At 44.3% G+C, this 23,250-nt stretch overlaps 2 protein-coding genes across 9 annotated transcripts in view; one reads left to right on the forward strand and one right to left on the reverse strand.

Moving 5' to 3' along the window:
• Positions 1 to 8,840, forward strand: part of LOC137411544 (nck-associated protein 1) — a 121,475-nt gene extending 112,635 nt beyond the window's left edge. For all 5 annotated transcript variants that reach the window (XM_068096861.2, XM_078782251.1, XM_068096859.2 and 2 more), the window contains 3 exons: positions 3,449 to 3,558; positions 3,854 to 3,943; positions 7,341 to 8,840. In XM_068096861.2, the coding sequence (XP_067952962.1) occupies positions 3,449 to 3,558; positions 3,854 to 3,943; positions 7,341 to 7,454 (314 nt within the window). In that variant the 3' untranslated portion in view covers positions 7,455 to 8,840. The remainder of the gene's footprint in view (positions 1 to 3,448; positions 3,559 to 3,853; positions 3,944 to 7,340) is intronic.
• A 4,734-nt stretch (positions 8,841 to 13,574) lies between these two features.
• The window catches only part of ENDOU (endonuclease, poly(U) specific), a 44,979-nt gene continuing 35,303 nt past the window's right edge, over positions 13,575 to 23,250 (reverse strand). For all 4 annotated transcript variants that reach the window (XM_078782244.1, XM_068096870.2, XM_068096869.2 and 1 more), the window contains exons 6-8: positions 20,875 to 20,981; positions 18,599 to 18,741; positions 13,575 to 13,786 (exon numbers count right to left, since the gene is read on the reverse strand). In XM_078782244.1, the coding sequence (XP_078638370.1) occupies positions 13,672 to 13,786; positions 18,599 to 18,741; positions 20,875 to 20,981 (365 nt within the window). In that variant the 3' untranslated portion in view covers positions 13,575 to 13,671. The remainder of the gene's footprint in view (positions 13,787 to 18,598; positions 18,742 to 20,874; positions 20,982 to 23,250) is intronic.

The raw sequence follows: 23,250 nt of genomic DNA on the forward strand, positions 1-23,250 counted from the left end.
CTTTACACAAAATTTGATGCAGTAGCGTTGTGTCAAGTTTTTCCGTCATTTTGTCAACAACGAAAATCCGACGGCGCTCACTTACATTTCCTCACTCATCGGCGGTCTGCCGTCGAATGACAGCTTCTGCAGGTGGGAAAAAATTCACGCGTGCGCATTAGGATTGCCTACATACGTGCACCAATCAACGCCTCCCTAGCTTTTTTTTTTTTACGCACGAAAAATAAAGGTCGGATACTTTTTGAACACAGTAGTATATCCTATATTCTCACGAGTCCAATTTGCATCAGGAAAAGAGCAATCGTGTTTTGTTTTGTATACGTAGTTAAGGCTCCTATTAGAGCTCACACAAATAACACATATTGTCCTGTCCGTGCCGATAAAGACCGGCCTCGGACGAATGACCGATCGATCTTACCTCCGAGGTGTTCAGTCAACTATAGCGGATCTTCTTTATATGTGCGAGGAGTAGTGTTGGGTAGCTAAGCTTACCTGTATGTACGGGCGTGAAGTGGGTTTTCCGAACCACCAACAATTAAACAACACAGGGCAAGGAATTAAAATGCAACAATATTGGGTTTAATAAAAAGAATGCCAAGGACAAGTAAATGTGCGGTAATACTAAAATCCTAAATGGAGCGCCCCCAGACGGACTCGTAAAACAACACAAGGGGATATAAAAGAACGAAATTAAAATTGTGTTTGTGTGGTGCGTTTGCACAGTACTCAGCTTTGAGCGGCCCTTGAACCCCGTCGGTCCTCGAACGGGTCCCCGAGTCCCCACGCGGGAAAACGCGCCCTCGGCGCGAAATTTGTTCACCCGCCGACCACCGAACGTGAAGCGAGCAGGGCCTCATTCCGTCCTCGTCCCATGCTTCACAAAGCACCGAGGTCTCTCAGGCGCACACAGCCGTCACGGAGTCAGCACCAACGAACCAGGGAAAGGATGTGTCCGCTCCTCCACGCAGCCAGGACCAAGAGAAAGATGCATCTGCTCGCAATGAATGTCCCAACGCAAGAGCGAAAATGGCGTTGGCTTTTCCTTTTTGTTTCCCGGTCTCGAATGTCATCCGATGACGTCCGTGCTTGCTCCAATCAACGAGTCCATCTCATCACTCCATCGCCCTGACCAATCATCACCTTTCGGGGCGGGGTCTCATGGCCCTGCCTGCTTGGTGTTGTGATGACTCGGCTGGCGGCACCAGCGGTAGCGTTCCATGTCTGAATCCTGGTGGCTTTTATTTGGTGTTGTTAATTACGCGCCGATCGCTTGGCTATAATCGCTGCAAGTGTGTGTAGTGTAGTGTCATAAGAAACGAGGGAAAAATCACAGAGGTCATTTACACACAGGAGATTTACCCTTAACCCCTAAGCTACATAGCACAAGAGCCACCCTCCATATGGCCACACATCACACTTAATCCGAACATCCGCCCTACTTAGTTACAGGAAGTGGCTCCACGACATCCGGAGCATGGTAATCTACACAATCATTACGGGCCGAAGGTATTCCATTGCCTACTTCCCACAAACGTAACAATATCATAAAGGGAGCGGGTGACAAGAGGGGGTGAGAGAGGGAAGCATAACAACAGCAGGGAAGAGGGAGATCAGGATATCTGTGGAAGAGAGTTGGCTGAAGCGGGGTTCACGGGATAAACCAGTTTGATACTACAGGGAATTTGAAGGAGGTGCGTTTGGGGTGGATTAAAAGGGGATAGAAAAGATCATGGATTAACCATTCTGAAATTGTCACTCTATTAGTCAGGTTCACTATGTTAACAAATATCATTTCGTTCAAAATTTTGGTAGATTAGCAAAACTATACATTTTTGGAATATTCAGAGCATGAGGAATCCAAAAATTAATGTTTACATTTGCGTAGACACCTTTGCGAAAATGACACTCAGGACAGTGATGAAGATAGTCAGGTTCACTATGTTAACAAATATAATTTCTTTCAAAATTTGGGGATTAGCAAACCTGTACATTTTTGGAATCTTCAGAGCATGGAGAATCTGAAAATCAATGTTGGCATTTGCACAGACACCTGCATGGCCGCCATTTTGGATTTTGAAAATGGCCGCCATAAAATACATATTTTGCGTGATCTCGGCTTCTCGTCAACCTAGAGACTTAATTAAATATGCTAATCCTATGTTTTCTGGGTCAAGGAATCCAATAAAGGCCTCAAAATAGTGCTCAGGATTATAGAAAAGCAACAAACAAAGGTAATTGAAAACCATTGTCTTTATATTTGTGATATAACTGTATTACATAATGCATGATATTGCAAGTCCTTTGAAGTTATAGGTAGTATCAGATTGAACTATAAGTCCTATACACAGGATCTACGAGGTCTATACCGTTCAGGAATATGCTTTTACAGATCTTCATCACTGTCCTGAGTGTCATTTTCGCAAAGGTGTCTACGCAAATGTAAACATTAATTTTTGGATTCCTCATGCTCTGAATATTCCAAAAATGTATAGTTTTGCTAATCTACCAAACTTTTGAATGAAAAAACATAGTGAACCTGACTATATCATCTAAATGCTGAAAATTATATTTCAAAGACTATTTAAATCACAGATTTCGCGTTAGCAATGGCAGATTAAAAGTGCACTGCGAGACTAACCGAAACACTGTAGACACACAGTCATGTGTAAAAGGCCTCATATAGCATTCATGCGTCATTTCGAAAGTCCCATATTTAGAAGCAAGGTTATTTCCCAGTGGTGTCCATTGCAGAATTATCATTGGTGCTTTGTTTACCCAATAATCAAAGACTAATGTGTTGCAGCGGCATTACACTCAAACACTTCGATAATCTGCACTTTCATTTCAAGACCCCAGTTAGTATTCCCAAGGCATGTTCCTGTATGGAGAACATAAAATAAACTTCCTTGTCCTGTATTGAGAACATAAAATAACGTTTATTTTCTTGAGTTAAGATCATGAAACGTACCTTTAATAACAATGATGATAAACTTGATCCAACAATGCAATGTTGATGATTGGGATGATAAAGATGAGTTGAGGGAGATGATGGTGATGATTATGTTGGTGGGATTTAGCGCATTGATCGCATTCCGCAAACCTTGCCTCAATAAATTCATCACAATGGGGCGAATCCGTGAAGAGGAAACGCGTGAACTGCAAGGCCCTCCTGTACAAGGTTCACACGAGATGCCGAGGCCATGCTCTCTGCAGTAACCCGAGTTACCACACTGTAGTGTGCCCGTGACATAATCTGCTTGACTCTGCTTGGCAAAGTAAATGTCAATGCAGTATTTGGCAAAGTTCAAACATGGCAAAGTTCAAACATGGCAGCTTTTTGCATGAATTTTTTGTTTCCTGATCAGAATAGAGTTTTCCTGATTAGTTGTCATTTCCTTGACTTTCTCCAACACTTCTCGCCCCCACAATGTGCTGTTTGTGTGCTCAGGCCATGTTAACAACATTCATTGCCTTGCCAAAGCTATCAACCAGATTGCAGCAGCGCTTTTCACCATCCATAAAGGAAGCATTGAAGATCGACTCAAGGAGTTCCTAGCTGTGCGTGACCCCACATGCCGCCTCACCTCTCTGCTTTCCACCCCCCAGTTCATGCTCGGCTTTCACATAAAACCAGTAACTTTAAAGCTTGAGTGACGTCACAATGAAGGCTTACTTTAATTTAAACAAACTAAACTGTATCCGAGTGTCTTTCATCAAATTTTTGTTTAATGTTTTTAACATTTTAACTTCTTTGTGCATCGATTGATCTTTCAGTGTTGTTGTTGCACTAATTATGGATCTGTTGAATTGTGCCAATGGCTCTATGTGCTTATTTATTTGTTTTTATACACAGCTTGCCTCATCCAGTTTGCTCAAGATCGGCCAGGAGACAGACAAGATGTCCACACGAAACCGAGAATCTGTGTACCTGCTCCTCGACATGGTATGGATAGTGCAGCTCGGCCCCTGTTTCTTTCCATAATGACTATTTGCTTTAACGACGTTCAAAATACTTATGCATAGTGACCACATACAAACAATAATCTCCAAGGACAACGTACTAATTAATGGCTGAAGTTGTTTACACATAAGTACAAAGGACGTACAGTGGTGAGAAAAGGTTTGTGAACCCTTTGGGATTTTCTGTATTTCTGCCTAAATTTGACCTAAAATGTGATAATATCTTCATATAAGACCTAATAACAAGACCACATGTTTGAGAGTAACCCGAAGAGGTAATATCGTGAATTGGGGAAACAAAAGCAGAATGTGTCAACACCCCCTGAAATAGAAAAGCTGGAAAAATTCTGGAAAGGAATTTTTGAAGATCGAAAAGAACATAACAAGGAAGCGGATTGGATCCCAAACTTGGAAAAGAAGAAGCAACATCTTGAGGAAATGCCCCAAGGATTTATTGATGAAGAAAAATTGAGAAAACGACCTCAAAAATGCAAAACTTCAAACGCCCAGGCCCAGATGGAATTCCAAATTTCTGACTAAAACAACTTGATGCTCAACACAATCACTACGCCAAGTCATTTACCGAACTGATCCAAGAGGAAATGGCAGTGGATGAGTGACTCATAGAAGGGAACACTTTTCTCATCCCAAAATATGAGGTAACCCCTCAGACCGGCTAATGACATGCCTCCAAACAACATACAAACTGCTGACAGGAATCATTACAGAAATGATGTACCATTGTACCATCATCTGACACAGCAAGGAGGCTCGGAGGCAAAACAAAAGGGATGTAAGAGAGGTTGTTATGGAACACTGACCACCTACTACTGAACAAGGCCATATTTGAAAATTGCAAAATGCGAAGAACTAAATTGTCCACCACCTGGATAAATTATAAGAAAGCTTTCAACAGTGTCCCACATTCGTGGATGATAAAATTCACGCAAATATACAAAATCAATCCCCGAATAATTAAACTGATTGAGAAAGCAATGGAGCTCTGGAATACCATGAAAGGGAAATCTCTGAACGGCAAAGCCCTCTTGTATACGGTTCGCATGAGATGCTGAGGTCATGCTCTCTGCAGTAACCCGAGTTATCACACTGCAGTGCGCAAATGACGTAATCTGCTTGACTAGGATGTTACAGCACTCAGAAGGAAATATCAAAATACCAGATGTGAATATACAGCATGGGATCTTCCAGGGAGACAGTGTTTTCCCCCTTTTGTTTTGTCTGGCTCTGGACCCACTAAGTAACCTCATCAATGAATAAGGACACGGACATCAACGGATATACCCCAAAAACCAATGAAAGAACATCCAAAGAAATAGGAAATGTGACACATCTACTATACTATACATGGATTTTTTATAGCTCTTCGCACCAAATGACAAAGAATTGACAGAACAACTAAAACTAGTAAAACAACTTTCTGAAGACATTCAAATGGAATTTGGACTAAACAAGTGTGCCAAGTGCACATTTGAAAAAGGTAAACCAACAAAAACAGAAAACATAAAAACTGACCTTGAAACAACAATACAGCGGTTAGAAAACGAAGCATCATACAAATACCTCAGAGTCGAAGAGTCACAAATATGTCACAAACAAATGCGCAAAACAATCGCCAAAGAATACATACGTAGAACAAAGCTGATCCTGAAAACATACCTCCCCCCAAGAAACAAAATCAAAGCCATAAACCAGCTCACAGTGCCAGTGTTCCAATATAGCTGCAGAATAATAAACTGGCCCCAATCAGAAATCAACAAGTTAGACATCAAAACAAGAAAACTCCTTAACATCCACAAAATGTTTTATAAAAAAACCAGTGCATCCTGAGAATGTACCTGCCAATATGAGAGGGAGGGAGCTGCCTGATGGAACTCAACCAGGTGCACAGAGCGACGAGTGTAGGACTAGCTGAGTATGTGAAATGCTCCACAGACAAGCAGATGCAATTTGTAACCAAACATGAACACAACAAACCTAAAAAAGTATTCCTAATTCACCTTTAAAATAATTTCCAAAAACAGGTGTGAATAGAAGATGCCGCACGGGAAAATGAAACAGCAACAAATACAGCCCCATCAATTGCAAAAACGACAAAATAAATATATAGAAAGAAATATCAAGAAATATACACCAACAACTGGGAGAATGACAAAAGATCAGGAAAATACAAAAATAATTGTACAGAGTGGGGACAGACAAAGAAGGCTCATTGGAATGGCTAAGAAGAGGTCAGCTCAACTGGGACAGTGAACGAATCATAATAGATGTTCAAGATAAAGGACACTACACCAATGGATTTAATAGATGGCGGGACTGAGCCAGACGGACAAATGTAGATTCTGCAAGACAGAAGCAGAAAGTACGAGTCACCTGCTCTCAGGATGCAAAAAACGATTATCAGAACAACCTTACACACAACGGCACAACAAAGTATACAAAGTGACTCATTGGCATACCTGCAAAAATTTAAACATCTCAGTACCAGAAAACTCATGGAAACATCACAAAGGGAAATCATTTAAAATGAGGACGTCATGCTCACTTACGATGATTCCATCGAGCGTGACGTCCTGATGATTCCAATGAGCGTGAACATAGAAAACAAAGCATTGCATCCGGACATTGTACTCAGGAACAAAAAGGAAAAGACAGCATTGCTGATTGAGATATCAGGACCCAGCGATTTTGGCCTAAACAATGCAGAAATCAAGAAAATGACAAAATACCAGGACTTCAAAAATGAGGTCGAGATCTTGGAATCTGAAGAGCATCGAAATTATACCAGTGATAATCTGTCTCATGGTTTAGAAGTGCATTAAAGTCAAACAAACAAACGCGCATCTCAAATTATAGTAGGACACTGGGATGTAACAAACCTACATGTGTGATTGTTTCTGGTGCTGCCACGAGATCATAATGGCAATATGCTTTTAATATTGCGCTATAGTTTTTGTCCTTTGTCAGTCCGTCAGGATAGCTCGGAGGTAGTATATTTACCTTTCAGTTGCCAAGTTTGAGTTCGTTTCCCAACCTGGCTATCCCTCGGACGGACATTAAGCTGGGTGTGCCATCTTCTAGCATGATTAATTGGTGGATGATTAAATATCCCATGGTATCTTCCGTGAAGAGTAGTTGGGTTCTCTCCGGCACCCCGAACAAATTACAAATTCCTGCCCAAATTGCAATCGGTCGAAGATGATGCATATCCAGCCAGTTTATGAAAGACTAGGGTCAAAAACTGAACCAGAATGAACTCACAGGAATATGAGGGCTGTTAAAGTAGTAGTTGTAGTAGTAGTTGTAGTTGTACACTTTGTCCAACTGATGCATTCATCATTCATCTCGACACTTTTGTATAGATTGTCCAGGAGTCTCCTTTCCTGACCATGGACCTGCTCGAGTCATGCTTCCCGTACGTGTTGCTACGCAATGCCTACCATGCCGTGTACAAGCAGGGACCCAGTTCTGCCTAACCAGTTCACATGGACTTGCTTTTGCATCTCGATGATGTGGTGGTCAGAAGTCCCATTGTTTTTTGTTTTTTTTTAACAAGTGAGCTATCCATTATAATTTGTATTAAAGTGTGGCACGATGCATGGGTAAAACCCCCTCCTTCTATCCACCCATCCCTATCTGACTTTTGTATTCCAGCAAAATACTGTAGCTTTTTTTCCTGAAATTACTTTTGTTTTCTAAACTGTTTGAAGATCACGTGACTTGTATTACCAAATGGGGCTCTAAAACACAAGATGTGAATATGACGCGATCACAAGTCGGGCTTCCTTGTGCACAGCAGCCGTTTTAAAAGGCGAATGTTCAGACTCATTTTCTTTTCTTTTCTTTGTACTGTTTGAAGAGCACGTACTTGCATCACTAAATGAAACACTAAAACACAAAATCCTTCAAACTAAGAACATTCCTTTCTTGGTTTTAAGGATTTTTTAATATCATAGCTGCTCCTTTTTTTTCTCTTGTTGCACAAAACTTCGGTGAAGTGAAACTGAAATCTGAGCCCAGAATCGCCGGTGATTGAGAAACCAACACAAGCCGTTTGTCCCTGTCAGGCTTTGTGGCACAAGTTTGATTCCTGCACCTTTTAAACGAATCTGGAAGCGGCGGCGGAATGCCAAACCATTATTTATTTAGTTTCCGGTCTGATTTTGGGGCTTGCTGTTCTTAATGCTGTCGTCAATGTCATCAGAAAATGCTTTCTCTTGGCTTTGACGTTAAGAGGAATGAAGTCCTCTTTATAGAAATGCTATTTTGGCCGGTTTAATACTTTTAATTAATTTGAGCTATTGATGTTCATATTTATGTGAAAGGCCTGTTTTTGTTTTTGTTTTTTTGTTTTTTTTTACTGCATTGCTGTAAGAGCGACGTAGCCATTTGCATCATTTGGTTTGATGCACGTACTTTATAATTTGTTCTATTCCCAAACGCTGGCCATTCTCCACCGATAAATAATTTCATCCGATGGATCCGTACCTCAGACATTTGGCCATGTTAAACATTCCCATAACCATTCAAAAGGTGTTTATTGTACATAATCCTGTGGTTTGTAAAATGCAATAGTACCCCCCATAAAACGGTTTTGAAAATAATTAAATAAATGCTAGAAGAAATGTAGACAGGATTCGGCTTTTAAAGTCATTTGATTGCAATGGAATTTGTTTTGGGTTTTTTTTTTTTCTACCTGGTACTTTGGCAGGATGGTAGCATGTCCTTAGATTGGCATCTTTTAATGAAATAATACGATTTGCGTGTTAGGGTGAAGCGGTTCATTTGAAGGATTTGTTTGGATTTGCGATTTGTCTTCTTGGTGAGAATGCGATGTGTGAAATAAACCAATCTAACTCGTGTATTTTGGCCATTTGTTCAAGTTGAAGTAATACACTGAAGGATTAACAGTGGAAAGCATTATTGTGAAAATAAAACACCAATTGCCTATCTACTTATTACATACACCTTGTACTCTTTAAAGCTCTGCTCCCTGTATTCGCCCTTCACATGCCCTTTTTGTACATGTCTGATTTTGTAAATACAGATCATGGAAGAAGAAGGTGACAGAGTTAAAAATGCAATGGACCGACAGTAAGGACACATTTGGACACAACAATCAAGAATGAATGAACAGGAAAAGTGAGCAGCGGAAGGGAGGAAATGCAACAACCTGCATGTAAGAAGGTTGGGTTGATGGAGATATACAAGATCATTAGTAGGGATGCAGGATGACAGATAATGCTGCATTGCCTGCTTGAGGTCCTGGAGGGAAGAGTGGGACTGAACATCCTCAAGAAGTTGGTTTCACAGATGCGATGGGAGTTTAACCATGATTTTTTTTTACCCCTAACTCTCATATGAATCCTCTAACATTTGTTTACCCTCATTTCTTTCCTACCGTTTTACCTTTCCCTCACTTCCTCAATTTAACACCCCCACAACTACTGCCTTCCTCCTCTGCCACCTCCCTTGCAGCCACGCTAGCCATGCAATAGCAGCCACGCTAACCATGTCATCCTTCCGAGCTAGCCATAATTGTAGGCAACCAGGCATGTGCAGCATTTTTATACATGACCCTAAGCATTATGGGATGTTATTTGCTTAATTAACACATGGACCGCACTTGTGTGGAAGTCTTTGCGTTCAATATACTTGGTGTCCCTCATTTACCCAGGTGTTTCAATTTTTTTTGCCCACTACCTGTAGTGTGTGCTAGAATTCTCTTAAGAGTTAGAGTTCAGGATAGTAGAGTAAGGAAGCCTGGTGTTGGCTTAGCGGTTAGGGTGCCGGCTTGGGATTCTTGGATCCTGGGTTTGAATCCCGGTCGATCGCTGAATTAAAGCCAGGGGGATTGACTCAGTTTGTCATCCTTCCGAGGTCGGCAAATTGAGTACCAGCTTGCTGTGTACCCCGATTTAGAATAGGTACACCATATCCCTGCGCATCGTAAGAGGCGACTAAGGGTTGGCGTCAGGAAGGGCATCCGGCCATAAAAACATTGCCTCAAAAAGGGAACCATGAGGTCATGGGGCCCGCAAGGCTAAACCCTGCTCTAGCGGGGGAAATGGTCAGGAATCGCCAAAGTTCAAACCCTGAGGATATGAGGAGAGAGCTGGTGCTGTCGCTTGGGAGTAGTTAACAAGAGGGCAATCAGCATCAGAGAAATGGGCAACCTTCAAGAAGCAAATCTGTGGAGTGCAGAGTAGGTATATTCCAGTGAGGTGTGAAACTAGAGGCAGAAAGAGACCACGGTGGTTTGTACGCCACTGTCGGTCACAACCCGGTGGAGATTTCCTTCTTGACTGAAAACTGCCGGGAGAAAAGCAGTGACGACCTCGTTCCCACACGCATTACACTTTAAGTAAATGCCACCTCAGGCCACTTACTGTAATAGTCAATCAAGGTGATGGCATAGCGGCAGTCCCAAGTGCCACGTTGACGAACGGTCCAACAATGGATATTTCCACTTTGTGCCAGGGTTCCTCGGCAGTTCAACTGGCTGAAGTGGAGCAGAGAAGCTTTTCACCATTTTGTTGCTCAGTTGACAGGACATGCGAAAATCACCTTCAATGTGACATCGCAACGCTTTGCTCAAGTCCATTCCCAGCAGTGGTGGACTGGACTTAACTTTGTAGAATGTGACTGGAGCCATAACACCTTCATGAAAAACGGTGACAGGTAGGCATCCCAGTACAGGTGCGTCATCTTTCAAACAAGTGACTCGTTTGACATGAGACTCAGTCAAAGGGCAGAAAAGAACCGCCTTTAGATGCCATTTTCCCTGCATTTTTCCCTTTCCATTTTCGGGCACCTTTTTGAAGGAATGTTTTATGGCCGGATGCCCTTCCTGCCGCCAACCCTGTTGGTCGCCTATTGCGACACAAGAAATTACCAGTGAACTGGTACTCAATTTGCCGACCTCGGAAGGATCCTAGGATCAGTCGGTAAAATATTTCTGGTACAGCTGTTCTGGCAGAATCGAAACCCGAGGAGCCAGTATCATCAATAAGCTCAACATTGCAATTATACCCAGTAGGTGACTCGATTTGTATCTTGCAGATAATTTTGTCTTTTATTTTTCAAGTAAAGTACAGTCAGTTCAGCGATGACAACCTAATGTACGTCTTTCCAGGCGGAGCAGCAGACTTTTGAAAAGTTTCCCACTTTCCCACACGCATTACATTTTAATTTTTAAAGCAGGGCAAGAAGGCACATTTGGAAGGTGGTTTGCAGACCCACACCTGTAGCAGGTACGGTGGTTAGGAGCACGATTTCAAGATGAGGTAATTGCATGTTTGGTGTTGATCGCTTGAACCGATGCTGAATCAGATAGTGGGCTTGCATTCAGCAATGCTGATTTGGTTTGACAGGCCATATTGACTGCTTTTGTTAAAGTAAGATTTGGCTCGAACAGCAGTTTTTCCTGGTGTTCTAAACGTGTTTCATCAGTTGATCACATAGCATCTCCTCCATTTCTCCAAACTTACAAGTGGCAGAAAGTTCACGCAAGGCCGCAACATGTTGATTGACGGTCTCATCAAGCCTCCAAGTTCTCTGGCTGAACTTGTAACGTTCAACAACCACATTGATTTTCAGTACGAAATGCTTTTCTAAAGCAGCAACAGCAGAATCAAAAGTACTACCAATTTCCAGTAAAGCGTAGAAAAGTCGCTGTCCCTCGATCCCTCCTGCAGGGGGGTGAAATACGTGCTTTGATGATTACTGAAATGTGTGTGAATGGTTATGGGATTTGTGTGAGTGAATGGGGGAGAAATCCACCGAGCCATGTCACTCACCTGTAACACCAGGACAGGGCCCGTTGAAATTTGGGGCACATTGGGATGGCTCCGCAGGTAACGTTGGGCATCCACCAGGGGGACGTGGTCTGTAGGAAGGGTTTGTACAAATGTTTTTTTGTTTTTTTTATATTTGCATTTATAATAAGTTTTGTGGTTACGGTAGTTTTTGCGTGTTGTTGACATTTTCCTCCTGCCCTAGGAGTTAGGAGCAAGGACTTCAAGTTTTGTAAATATTTGAAATGTGAATTGTTGCTTAAGGGGGTAGAACGTTAAGGAGATTAGGTAAGTAGCTACAGCTCACTTCCCACAGCCCTCCTAATTTATTTAATAGGCTAAGTGTGAGTCGGTATGTGTTAAGGCTGGAATGGTAGCGTCTGCAGTGAACCTTGTGGGGGATATGGTTCCGGGGGGTTGGGGGGAGCTGTGTTACGTTTGTGGGGGGTTGGCAATACCCCAGTCCAGGTAGAATTGCATAGGTAGTGTGCTCCGACTGTCTTGAAGAAGAAGAAACCCTCATGTATCATAAGTAGGGATCCGGTAGACCGTATGTCATGGAAGAGCGTATCTTTGTTCCCATCACGAGGGGTGGGATATGTTAATTAGCTAGGGATTAATGGTAAATCCCCTGTATGTAATGGCCTCTGTTATTTTTTCCTCTGTTCCTTATGACACATGCAGCACACACACCTAGCCAGGAAAACGCCCATTTATGACACTAAATAAAAACCAACCGGAAACAGGACATTGAGCACTACCACAGATAACATCGACCTGGTGAGCACACAGGCACAAAAGGTCAGTGGGGCCACGCCCCAAAGAGCAGTGATTGGTCCAGGATTGAATGGTGCAAAAGACTGGTAAGAAGGGACTATGGGATTGGTGGAGACGTCGTAGGATGACGTCAGAGCCTTGACTATAAAGGAGCGCTCTGGCCGACATTTTCTGGCTCTTGAGCGAGGGACATTCCTTGAGACACCACAATATTTTCCTCTTGGCTCTTCTTTCATTCTCGAGTCCTGGCTTTTGACAACAAACGGTTGAGGCTCTGGACTTCCTTGCATCGTCTGGCTTTGGTGTTGGTGTTGGTGAACGAGATTGTGAGGACAAGCACGACTGGAAGAGCAAGCTGCGCACCAAGGCCTGTTCGCTCCGCGCACGAAGCCAGGAGTGTACGGACCACTCGGCGAGGCCTATTTCGCATCCACCGGAGTGCAGCCTGCGGTTTTCGTGCGCAAGGACGTAGATATCTTTGACGATTCCTGACGAGGTTCAAGAGCAACTCGGAGCTAAATGGCCACAATAAATAACACAGTTATTTTCGTTCTTTTATATTTTCCTTTGTCTGTATTCGGGTCTGTATGGGAGCGCTCCTCTTAGGAATCTTATTTTGACGTGTTTTATTCTGTTACCGGTTTTTCTTTAATAAAGCCGGTATTTTTGTACATTTTAATTCTGTGTCGGGTTTGAGTTGATTATTGCACGGTCGATGACGTCAGGTGGACCCGTGCAGGTAAGCGCTCACGGCTTCTCCCCCACTCGATCCCCGCGCGTATAACAAAGGTCCGCCATTGAATCAAACGCCTCGGAGTTAAAGCTCGTTTGTCATCCATGTCGCCCTCTGGTCTTCACCAGAGAGCAGGCACACGACAATATCATAGTTGTAACCAGAAATTAAAGTCTGTATTACATCAAACATCATTGGGGGGGTTAGGTCTATTCGCATTGACTCAGGTTGTAAAAATCTAAACCGAGGGTCAGTAAGCAAACTACACAACATTCATTTTTGAGAAATCAAAAGCTTGGCAGTCTTTATTTATTAGATAGACAATGAAGTAAGGCAAATCCCAAGAAGCTTGTAAAAAGTGAGACCGGCTGGTGGTGTTAGAGGTGGTTATGGTACGTTGACGTACGCAGAAGCGACGTATTTCTTGCCATTATCATAATAGGAATGTGTCCAGGTGTATGTTTGCATTTTCATGCTTTTCCCATTCACTTGAATGGCGCACCTGCAGCACACGCACACATTTTATTGAAAGAGGAGAAGAAATACAATTACATTTTTTTGACCTGTTCATGAAGATATGATGGTCCAAACCTGCAAGGCAGAGTATGAGAGTAGTTAACAATGCAGACCATTTAACAACGCAGGGCCTCACTGGAGTATTTGCCAAGGTAACTCATTTCACACAGTGAGTGCTATATTAAAGTAGGCCACCCAGAGGTGTGACATTGAAGTACACCTGCATTTGGACTCAAACACACACAGACTGATTACAATAATATTGTATCTTCTATCCCTTCGGGAATGGGTAATGCTGAAAATCCAGAATGGGCCACTGCATAAAGTGATGTCAACTGTTATACTGATAACCACAGCATCAGTTGATTTATGTTAACATCAACAAATCCTTATATTAACAAATCACCAGCACACCTGCTGGGCAGGAGAAGGAATCGATCCACGGACGCGTTTTTGGCTCCCCGACTGTGATCAGCAAAAGGTGGTTCTGTGTTTTTCACAGAAAGCAACTGAGCCATATTGCTGATTTATTTTTGTTATCTTTTTCCTTCTATTCAAAATTTAGAGATCTTGTTATGTCTATAATGCGTACTTAAACATGGTCGATGTGTGGCAGGGCACCCCCTGTTGGTCAAGACCTTTGCAGGAAGTGCTGGTTTGGTAGGAGAGTTCATGGTCACCATTTGAGTTTCAAAAACATTGATAGAACTTTGACTTCCTGCCATTTCTTTGTTTTTTGACCTCTACCGTTTAACCTTTTCAAGGTTTGGTGGCGTTATCGTGGTATTTGTTCCTTGGGATTTCTAGCTCCATAGCTCAACTATGCCATTGACAAAAAAAAAAAAAAAAAAATGGTGGCTCTGTGGTATGAGACTAAATCATAATCATACAGCAACATTTTCTGGGGGGCAGAACCACCTAAGGAGATCACTGAGAGGTACCTGAAAGGGCCTAAGGTCACATGCTTCTGCATCTTCAATGCCAGATAGGGAATGCTAGGGCCTTACTGGTTTGAGAATGACAACAGCAGGATGGTGACTATCAACGGTGAGCGCTACCGGGCCGTGCTCCAGAAGTTCCATAATGATCTAGCCCAAAAGGTCACCCTAAACCAGCTCAGCATGACCTGGTTTATACAGGATGGTGCATCCCCGCATACAGCTGGCGACACCATCACTTTCCTGCAGCAGCTCTTCAGAAACCGCCTCGTTGCCCTGGGTACCGCTCATGACTGGGCACCCCATAGCCCAGACTAGAACCCTCTGGACAACTGGTTCTGGGGGGCTGCCAAGGGCTCTGTCTACGTCAACCACCCTGCCACACTGGATGATCTGAAGCAGGAGGTGTCAGACTACCTGCAGGTAGTGCCACATGAGACCTACAGTAAAGATGGACAGAAATTTGGAGTCAGGATCAATGCCTGTCTGACCCACGGAGGCGCACACATCGAGAATGTCAATTACAAGGATTTTGCGTAAATGTCAATTTCAGACCTTGGGCTCTCACTATCTCTAGCAGTGAGTTACTGCAATAACAATCAGTGATAGAAAATATCATGTCATAAGCTTTCAAAAAATGTTTGGTTCACGTTCCTGAGGTTTCTGTTTCTTTGTAAATAAACGTTTGAAGTTTTCGCACTTTTTGAAACACCCTGTACATGTGCTCAGCTTTTACAATTGTTTACTTTTTTAACCATTCTTTTCTATAAAAAGGAATCTCGCCAGGGAACCATAAATGCATTGACTCCTTTCCCAACTGGGTGTGCTTAGGATTTGCAAATAAAAGACTTCTAAAGCAATGTCAGCTGAAAGATGTGGCACCAATGGCATCGACTCGATGTATCAACTGATAATGCCTTATGCAATGGCTGGTGCTGGGTTTATCACAGCCTGTTACAGCTGGGTTGCCCATTGAATATATATACAGACTTGGCATTTAATATGGAATTTTTTTTTTGTGGGGGTGAACTTACTTTTCAAGATGACTTAGAACCAAAAGTTCATTGGAATTATGTTGAAATTATTCTATATTTTGTTAATGTGACCTTTAAAAGAAACAAAAACCACATTTGACATTTCGAAGCAAATAAATTGATCCTTGAAAGTGATGTAAACTGATATCGAACTCAATTCACGGACAGTACAGTGTTAAACTTCTGTACGTTTTCCAGAACGTTTTCCAGTACGTTTTCCAGAACTTCTGTACTATCTCTTTATTTGTGGTTATATCTCTTTATTCCAGAACTTTATACGTTCTGTATCTCTTTATTTTGCACATTAGGCAAAAAACTTTTTAAACAAAAACAAAAGTTAAATTACGACTGGGATTACGGACAGTAAAATTACAGTTCAGTACTTCCTGTAACCCCCACGAGCATTCAGGAGAGCACGTACACGTTGAGGCATGCTGTTCACGAGATTTGCCAAGGTTTGGACAGGAATCGCTTGCCATGCAGTTACAATAGCCTGCTGCAATTCACGCACAGAGGCAGGCTGCTGGTCCAAGTTGTCGATTTGACATGGTAATTCTGCCCACAAGTTCTCCATCGGATTCATATCCGGGGACATGGCAGGCCACTCCATATGCTCTACACCACGGTCAGAAAGAAAGTGTTGGATCATGCGAGCACGATGAGGCCGTGCATTGTCATCTAGGAAGTCAAAGTTTCCTCGAAAGGCTGCACGAACAAATGGAAGCAATGTTTCTTCCAGAATGGCCCTGTGCTTGAACTGGTTCAGGTTTCCATTCAGAACAACCAGGTCAGTTTTGCCCCCTGCATGAAAAGCAGCCCAAACGGTCACCCCACCACCTCCAGCTTGGACTCTTGGCACTATACAATCTTCGTTGTAGGCTTCATGCACTTGTCTGCGCACTCGGACGTGGCCATATTGACGATAGACCAGAAATCTAGACTTGTACCTGAAGATCACGTGATTCCAGTGTCCAGGCTGCCATTGACGGTGCTCTCCGGCCCACTGCAATCGGCGCTGGTGGTGTTGTCTGGTCAGACGTGGCTTTCTCAGGGGACCCCTGACACGATAGCCTGCTTGAACCAGTCGTTGGTTGACTCGCCTTCTGGATACAGGCACATTTGTCAGTTGCTGCCACTCAGCCCGAAGCCGATTAGCTGACTTGGTACGGCCATTGCGGACTAACCGGTGCAGCTGGCGATCATCCCTCCTTGTGGTTCTGCGGGGACGTCCTGACCTCGGTATTGGAGTAGGGACACCCCTCTGAGCATTTCGTTTCAGGATCTTTGACACCTGACCTTGAGTGATGCCATACTGCCGAGCAATAGCACGCTGTTTCATGCCCGAATTTCGTAAAGCCACCACTCCATGACAAACAGCATTGTCGAGTTGACAGACCATCTCCAGAGGAAGCGGCAATAACTTTTGTAGACGTGCAGCAGTTGTTTTCCACTAATACAGAACGCAACAACCCTTATACTCGTATACCCGATTGTGAAGCCAATCGTCAAATGTACCTGTCCGTACATTTTGCCACGCCACCTGTGATATAATCCTGTTATTGACTTCTTGCTGCGACAGACAATCAGTGGCATGGTTCTTTTAACAAAGCAATCACCAAAGTGTAAAAGAAACTCACCAGATTGATATACTGAGTTCAGAAAGTAAACCCAAGTCAAGAAAAATATATATATTCCATATTAAATGCCAAGTCTGTAAATATATGAGGGCATGATGAAAAGTAATGCCTCCGGTTCTTTTTCTCCAAAACAGCAGGTAAAGATATTCAAATAAAGTAAAGGGCATTCCACACATTCGTTCTTCTTGCCACTGGTTGTGAAGTTTCGTGATTCTGACACTAGATGTCTCAATGCTGTGTTAGTCAAGATGGCAGAGGGCACTATGTTGTCAGAGATGAGAGTTGGGATGACTGACTGGAGATGTGTTTATGATCCTGATAGTAAAGAGACGATCAATGGAGTACCATCGGAAAGGATGAGCAGCCTCAACTTTGCTCCGTCAGATTTTCATCTCTCCCCCAAACTTAAGGAACACCTTGGTGGAGAAAGTTTTCTTCCGATGATGATGTCGAGGCTGCTTTGAAATGCTGGTTAAAGTCTGCAGGATGCACAGTTCTATCGTGACGTCATGGCATCACAAAATAACTTGAGCGTTGGTTGAAATGTGCAGACCGCAGTGGTGATTATGTTGAGAAATAAATATACACCATGGGAGAATAAAGATTGGCATTAATATCTGTCTTTATCATTGTAATATATTTTCCTGTTTTGGAGAAAAGGAATAGGAGGCATTACTTTTCAACATGCCCTCATATATCGTGATCACGTGGTGTGCAACACCCTTTGTTTACCAAGCGGATTCGTGACCTCATACACTGTTGTGGAATCAAACTCAGACCTCCTGTAAGAAATGAGGCTTTATTGAACTATTTCTCAAGCCAAGCCTACAACACAAGAATACAGATTATTAGTTCCATATAAAGGCAACCAAAGCATACATCTCTTTCTAGTTCCTTGCAAGCAATTACATACCTGTAAAATCTCAGTAGTCTATGGCGCTCGGATACAGTATGCCACCTCTCGCGCACCGAATGGACACACTTTATATAAGATAAGCCTCCTCAAGGTGATTCCTTTCACACGGATAGTCTCGCCACTCAGCTCGAGACAATACAACATATTTCATCACATACACGTAGGTGGTGACCCCAGATAGCCAAGCTGTAATTGGCCATACCTTGTCATCTTGTGCAAAGAATATTCCAATTTTATTTAATTCGTTAAAGAAAAAGTAAAATGATTCCTCACTGTTGGTTGGGACGTGTGATGAAGCAAAGGGTGGATATCGCAAGGTCGAATTCTGGGCTACTGCCGATAAATCCTGATCCAACCTGCTTGTAGAAGCCGTCCCACATAAACTGCATGGCAAGCACGTCCGGGTAGTCCTTCATCTGAATGCAGCAGAGGATGCTGGGTCACAGTGGGAATCGTATGCACTTCTTTAAGTAGAGAGGGCTCAAACAAATGATAGGGTTAATAGAGCGGAATGTTTGTGTCCTTTGATTAAATCCGTCAGGGAAGTGATGGGGAAAAATTCCTGGTATCTTCTGTACATAAATAAAATAACTCCACTCCACTATAACCCCAGATCCACTTTTTTGAAATTCCTACTTTTTTCCTGGAAATCCTAGCAATGTCCATGTGTTTTATATCCCACCCCCACTCCCCGTGCCTCCTCTCCCTCCCACAGATCTCCCGATGACCCTGTTCTCCACTGTTGTTGCCTGTACTACTGTTGTACTTGTGTGCTTCCCTCTCTCTCCCCATCTTGTCTCCCGCTCCCTTTATCATATGTTTCATGTCAGTTTGTCTTTTTGTGATTAATGTTAGCTCCTACACGAGCCTCAATGTTGTATACAAAAAAAACAAAAAACTGGTTGTCTGTTTCCTATTTCCTCTCTCACCACTTCACCAAACTTTATAGACATAAATAACAGTCTTACAATAATTGTGTTTACGGCATCTACATTTGATTCCAACTCCTCAATTTGTTCCGACCTAATACCTACACGACATCAGCAAATATGTGATCATAAAAACCATGCGAAGGGGGAAAGAATGTGGTCGTTGATTGGATGGCCAATTTGCCGAATGGCGCCGGGTAACCTGTTCAGATTGCAGTAAGCCCAATGAGCGCTCCAAATCGCCGCTGCTCCTCTAAATCGCCAATGCCCCCCAAATCATTGCCAGCGCCCCCCTACTGCCCGTGGACTCTCGAGCGCCCCCCTGAAAGTTCCCAGCGCCCACTGGGGGCGGTAGGGACCACTTTGAGAACCTATAGTTTAGCCAAACTGAAAGCCTTTACCATGCTGGATGACCAATACATTCTGGTTGGTGGAGCTTCCAGTGCAAGGCCATGGGATTGTTGCTGCTGTTCAAAGGCCCTCGTGTCCTATCGAATCCCACACCATCTCATCACCACCCCTCCTTATACCAGCTGGTTATAAAAATCTCTATTTGATCATTATTTCAAGTCATTTGGATTTAACTGATCACCAGGCCATTTACTTTTGTTGTAACACAGAAAGGGAATGGTAACACACTTTACCTTTTATCATTATAGTATTTACAGAGATTCCTATGGACAGTGAAATGTACAGGTAGTGAGCAAAAAAAAATGGAAACACCTGGGTAAATGAGGGACACCAAGCAACAGCTTCCACACACGTGTGTCTCGTGTTAATTAAGTGAAGGCCATCCCAGCATGCTTAGGGTCATGTATAAAATGCTGCACAGGCCTGGTTGCCTATAATTATGGCTGCAAGAGAAGAACCTCCAATGCCCCCCATCTCCAGAGCACGTGTGGTCGCCCAATGGTTTGATGAACATGACACTGATGTTATCCATATGTTATGGCCTTCTCAGTCACCAGATCTGAACCCGATCGAGCATTTATGGAATATTCTGAAACGACACGTGACAGCGTTTTCCACCTCCCTCAAACAGGTGTGAGTCTATTGACTTTCTCGTGGAAGAATGGTGCCGCATCCATCTTTGTACACAACTTGTACTTGAACTAAATAACACATGCAGGTGAACCTTTCCACTATGTAGAAATAAACAGGTCGATGTTGCAACTAGAATGCAGAAATTTCAGGTTATGTCTTTTCAAGAGTGGTCAGCCCAGAGAGGTCAGGAATTAGGTAAGGGTCAGAGAGGTCAGCCCATGGAATTAGGTAAGGGTTAGAGAGGTCAGCCCATGGAATTAGGTAAGGGTCAGAGAGGTCAGCCCATGGAATTAGGTAAGGGTCAGAGAGGTCAGCCCATGGAATTAGGTAAGGGTCAGAGAGGTCAGCCCATGGAATTAGGTAAGGGTCAGAGGTCAGCCCATGGAATTAGGTAAGGGTCAGAGAGGTCAGCCCATGGAATTAGGTAAGGGTCAGAGAGGTCAGCCCATGGAATTAGGTAAGGGTCAGAGAGGTCAGCCCATGGAATTAGGTAAGGGTCAGAGAGGTCAGCCCATGGAATTAGGTAAGGAAATCTACGAAAGAAGTCCAGTAGCTATCACGTCCCTTTCTGCTCACCTGTTCATCATAGCTGTAGCTGTAGTAATTCAGCTTTCTCTTTTTCTCGAGCATGTAAAAGCGCACCCAGTTATGCAAACCGGAAACCTTGCTCTTCTTGATTTCTCCTGCATCAAAAAGGCACTTGAAACGTATTTAACTGGAGACATCTGATACGGCAAACAACATTCAATCTTGGCCGTTATGGGAAGGCGATTAGTGTCATTCCCACGAGGGCACCATGGATAATAGAGGCCATCTTAAACATGTTTTCCATTTGGGAAAGTTCTCATCATGTGCAGTAAATCAATTAGATAGAAGGTCCTCTGTATGGACAGTTGTTAGAACAGGGGGCATTGAACTTTGTGCTTTATGCTTTTGAATCCAGCTGTCTGATTTCCACATTTTATCAATTAGCTTGTGACACTGCAGCTGCTTACACTACTGTACTTACCTCGGTTGATGATCATATACTCTATGAGTCTATAGTCTATACCACACTCTTCACAGAGCGGCAGTGCTGCCGAATCAGTTTCTTGGCAAGGGTTATTGCGCTTGGTGGTTTGGTTGTGCTGGGTGGTGAAGGTTATGCTGGATGGGAAGGGTTGTGCTGCTGGGTGGGAAGGGTTGTGCTGGGTGGTTTGGCTGGGTGGGAATGGTTGTGCTGGGTGGTTTGGCTGGGTGGCGAGGGTTGTGCTGGGTGGGAAGGTTATGCTGGATGGGAAAGGTTGTGCTGGGTGGTTTGGCTGGGTGGGAATGGTTGTGCTGGGTGGTTTGGCTGGGTGGGAATGGTTGTGCAGGGTGGTTTGGCTGGGTGGCGAGGGTTGTGCTGGGTGGGAAGGTTATGCTGGATGGGAAGGGTTGTGCTGGGTGGTTTGGCTGGGTGGGAATGGTTGTGCTGGGTGGTTTGGCTGGGTGGGAATGGTTGTGCTGGGTGGTTTGGCTGGGTGGGAATGGTTGTGCTGGGTGGCGAGGGTTGTGCTGGGTGGTTTGGCTGGGTGGGAATGGTTGTGCTGGGTGGTTTGGCTGGGTGGGAATGGTTGTGCTGGGTGGTTTGGCTGGGTGGGAAGGGTTGTGCTGGGTGGTTTGGCTGGGTGGGAATGGTTGTGCTGGGTGGTTTGGCTGGGTGGCGAGGGTTGTGCTGGGTGGGAAGGGTTGTGCTGGGTGGTTTGGCTGCGCTCGGTGTTGAAGGTTATGCTGGATGGTTTGGCTGTGGTTGGTGGGAAGGGTTGTGCTGGGTGGTTTGGCTGGGTGGCGAGGGTTGTGCTGGGTGGGAAGGGTTGTGCTGGGTGGTTTGGCTGCGCTCGTTGGTGAAGGTTATGCTGGATGGTTTGGCTGTGGTTGGTGGTTTGGCTGGGTGGTGAGGGTTGTGCTGGGTGGTGAGGGTTATGCTGGGTGGTGAAGGTTGTGCTGGGTGGTGAAAGTTGTGCTGGGTGGTGAAGGTTATGCTGGGTGGTGAAGGTTATGCTGGGTGGTTGGTGGTTTGGCTGCGCTGGGTGGTTTGGCAGGGTAGTGAGGGTTGTGCTGGGTGGTTTGGCTGCGCTGGGTGGTGAAGGTTATGCTGGGTGGTTGGCTGTGGTTGGTGGTTTGGCTGTGCTGGGTGGTTTGGCTGGGTAGTGAGGGTTGTGCTGGGTGGTTTGGCTGCGCTGAGTGGTGAAGGTTATGCTGCGTGGTTGGCTGTGGTTGGTGGTTTGGCTGGGTGGTGAGGGTTGTGCTGGGTGGTGAGGGTTATGCTGGGTGGTGAAGGTTGTGCTGGGTGGTGAAAGTTGTGCTGGGTGGTGAAGGTTATGCTGGGTGGTGAAGGTTATGCTGGGCGATGAGGGTTGTGCTGGGTGGTGAGGGTTGTGCTGGGTGGTGAGGGTTGTGCTGGGTGGTGAGGGTTGTGCTGGGCGGGTGAGGGTTGTGCTGGGTGCGGGTGGTGAGGGTTGTGCTGGGTGGTGAGGTTTGTGCTGGGTGGTGAGGGTTGTGCTGGGTGGTGAGGGTTGTACGGAGTGGTGAGGGTTGTACTGGGTGGTGATGGTTGTACGGAGTGGTGAGGGTTGTGCTGGGTGCGGGTGGTGAGGGTTGTGCTGGGTGGTGAGGGTTGTACGGAGTGGTGAGGGTTGTACTGGGTGGTTTGGCTGTGGTTGGTGGTTTGGTTGTGTTGCTTGATTGCTGTTACCTTTCCAGCAGTCAGTCAGGGTAGGAATTTGCCATTTGTTTTCGTTATCCTGCCAGCCTGATCAGACGTTTCAGAGATGTAAAGGTGCACGCACTCTCTTTTGAGCTGTCTATCCTGGGTTTGAATCCCGCCCCAGCTATAAACTGTCATCCTGGTGGGGAGAGACATCAATATGTACGTCATCCCTCGGGAGGATGTTCAACTGGAGGACCCGCGTCCGCCAGGATAGGTCATTG

Source organism: Myxine glutinosa, chromosome 7 (genome assembly GCF_964187855.1).
Source record: "Myxine glutinosa chromosome 7, kmMyxGlut1.1, whole genome shotgun sequence".
Taxonomy (NCBI): domain Eukaryota; kingdom Metazoa; phylum Chordata; class Myxini; order Myxiniformes; family Myxinidae; genus Myxine; species Myxine glutinosa.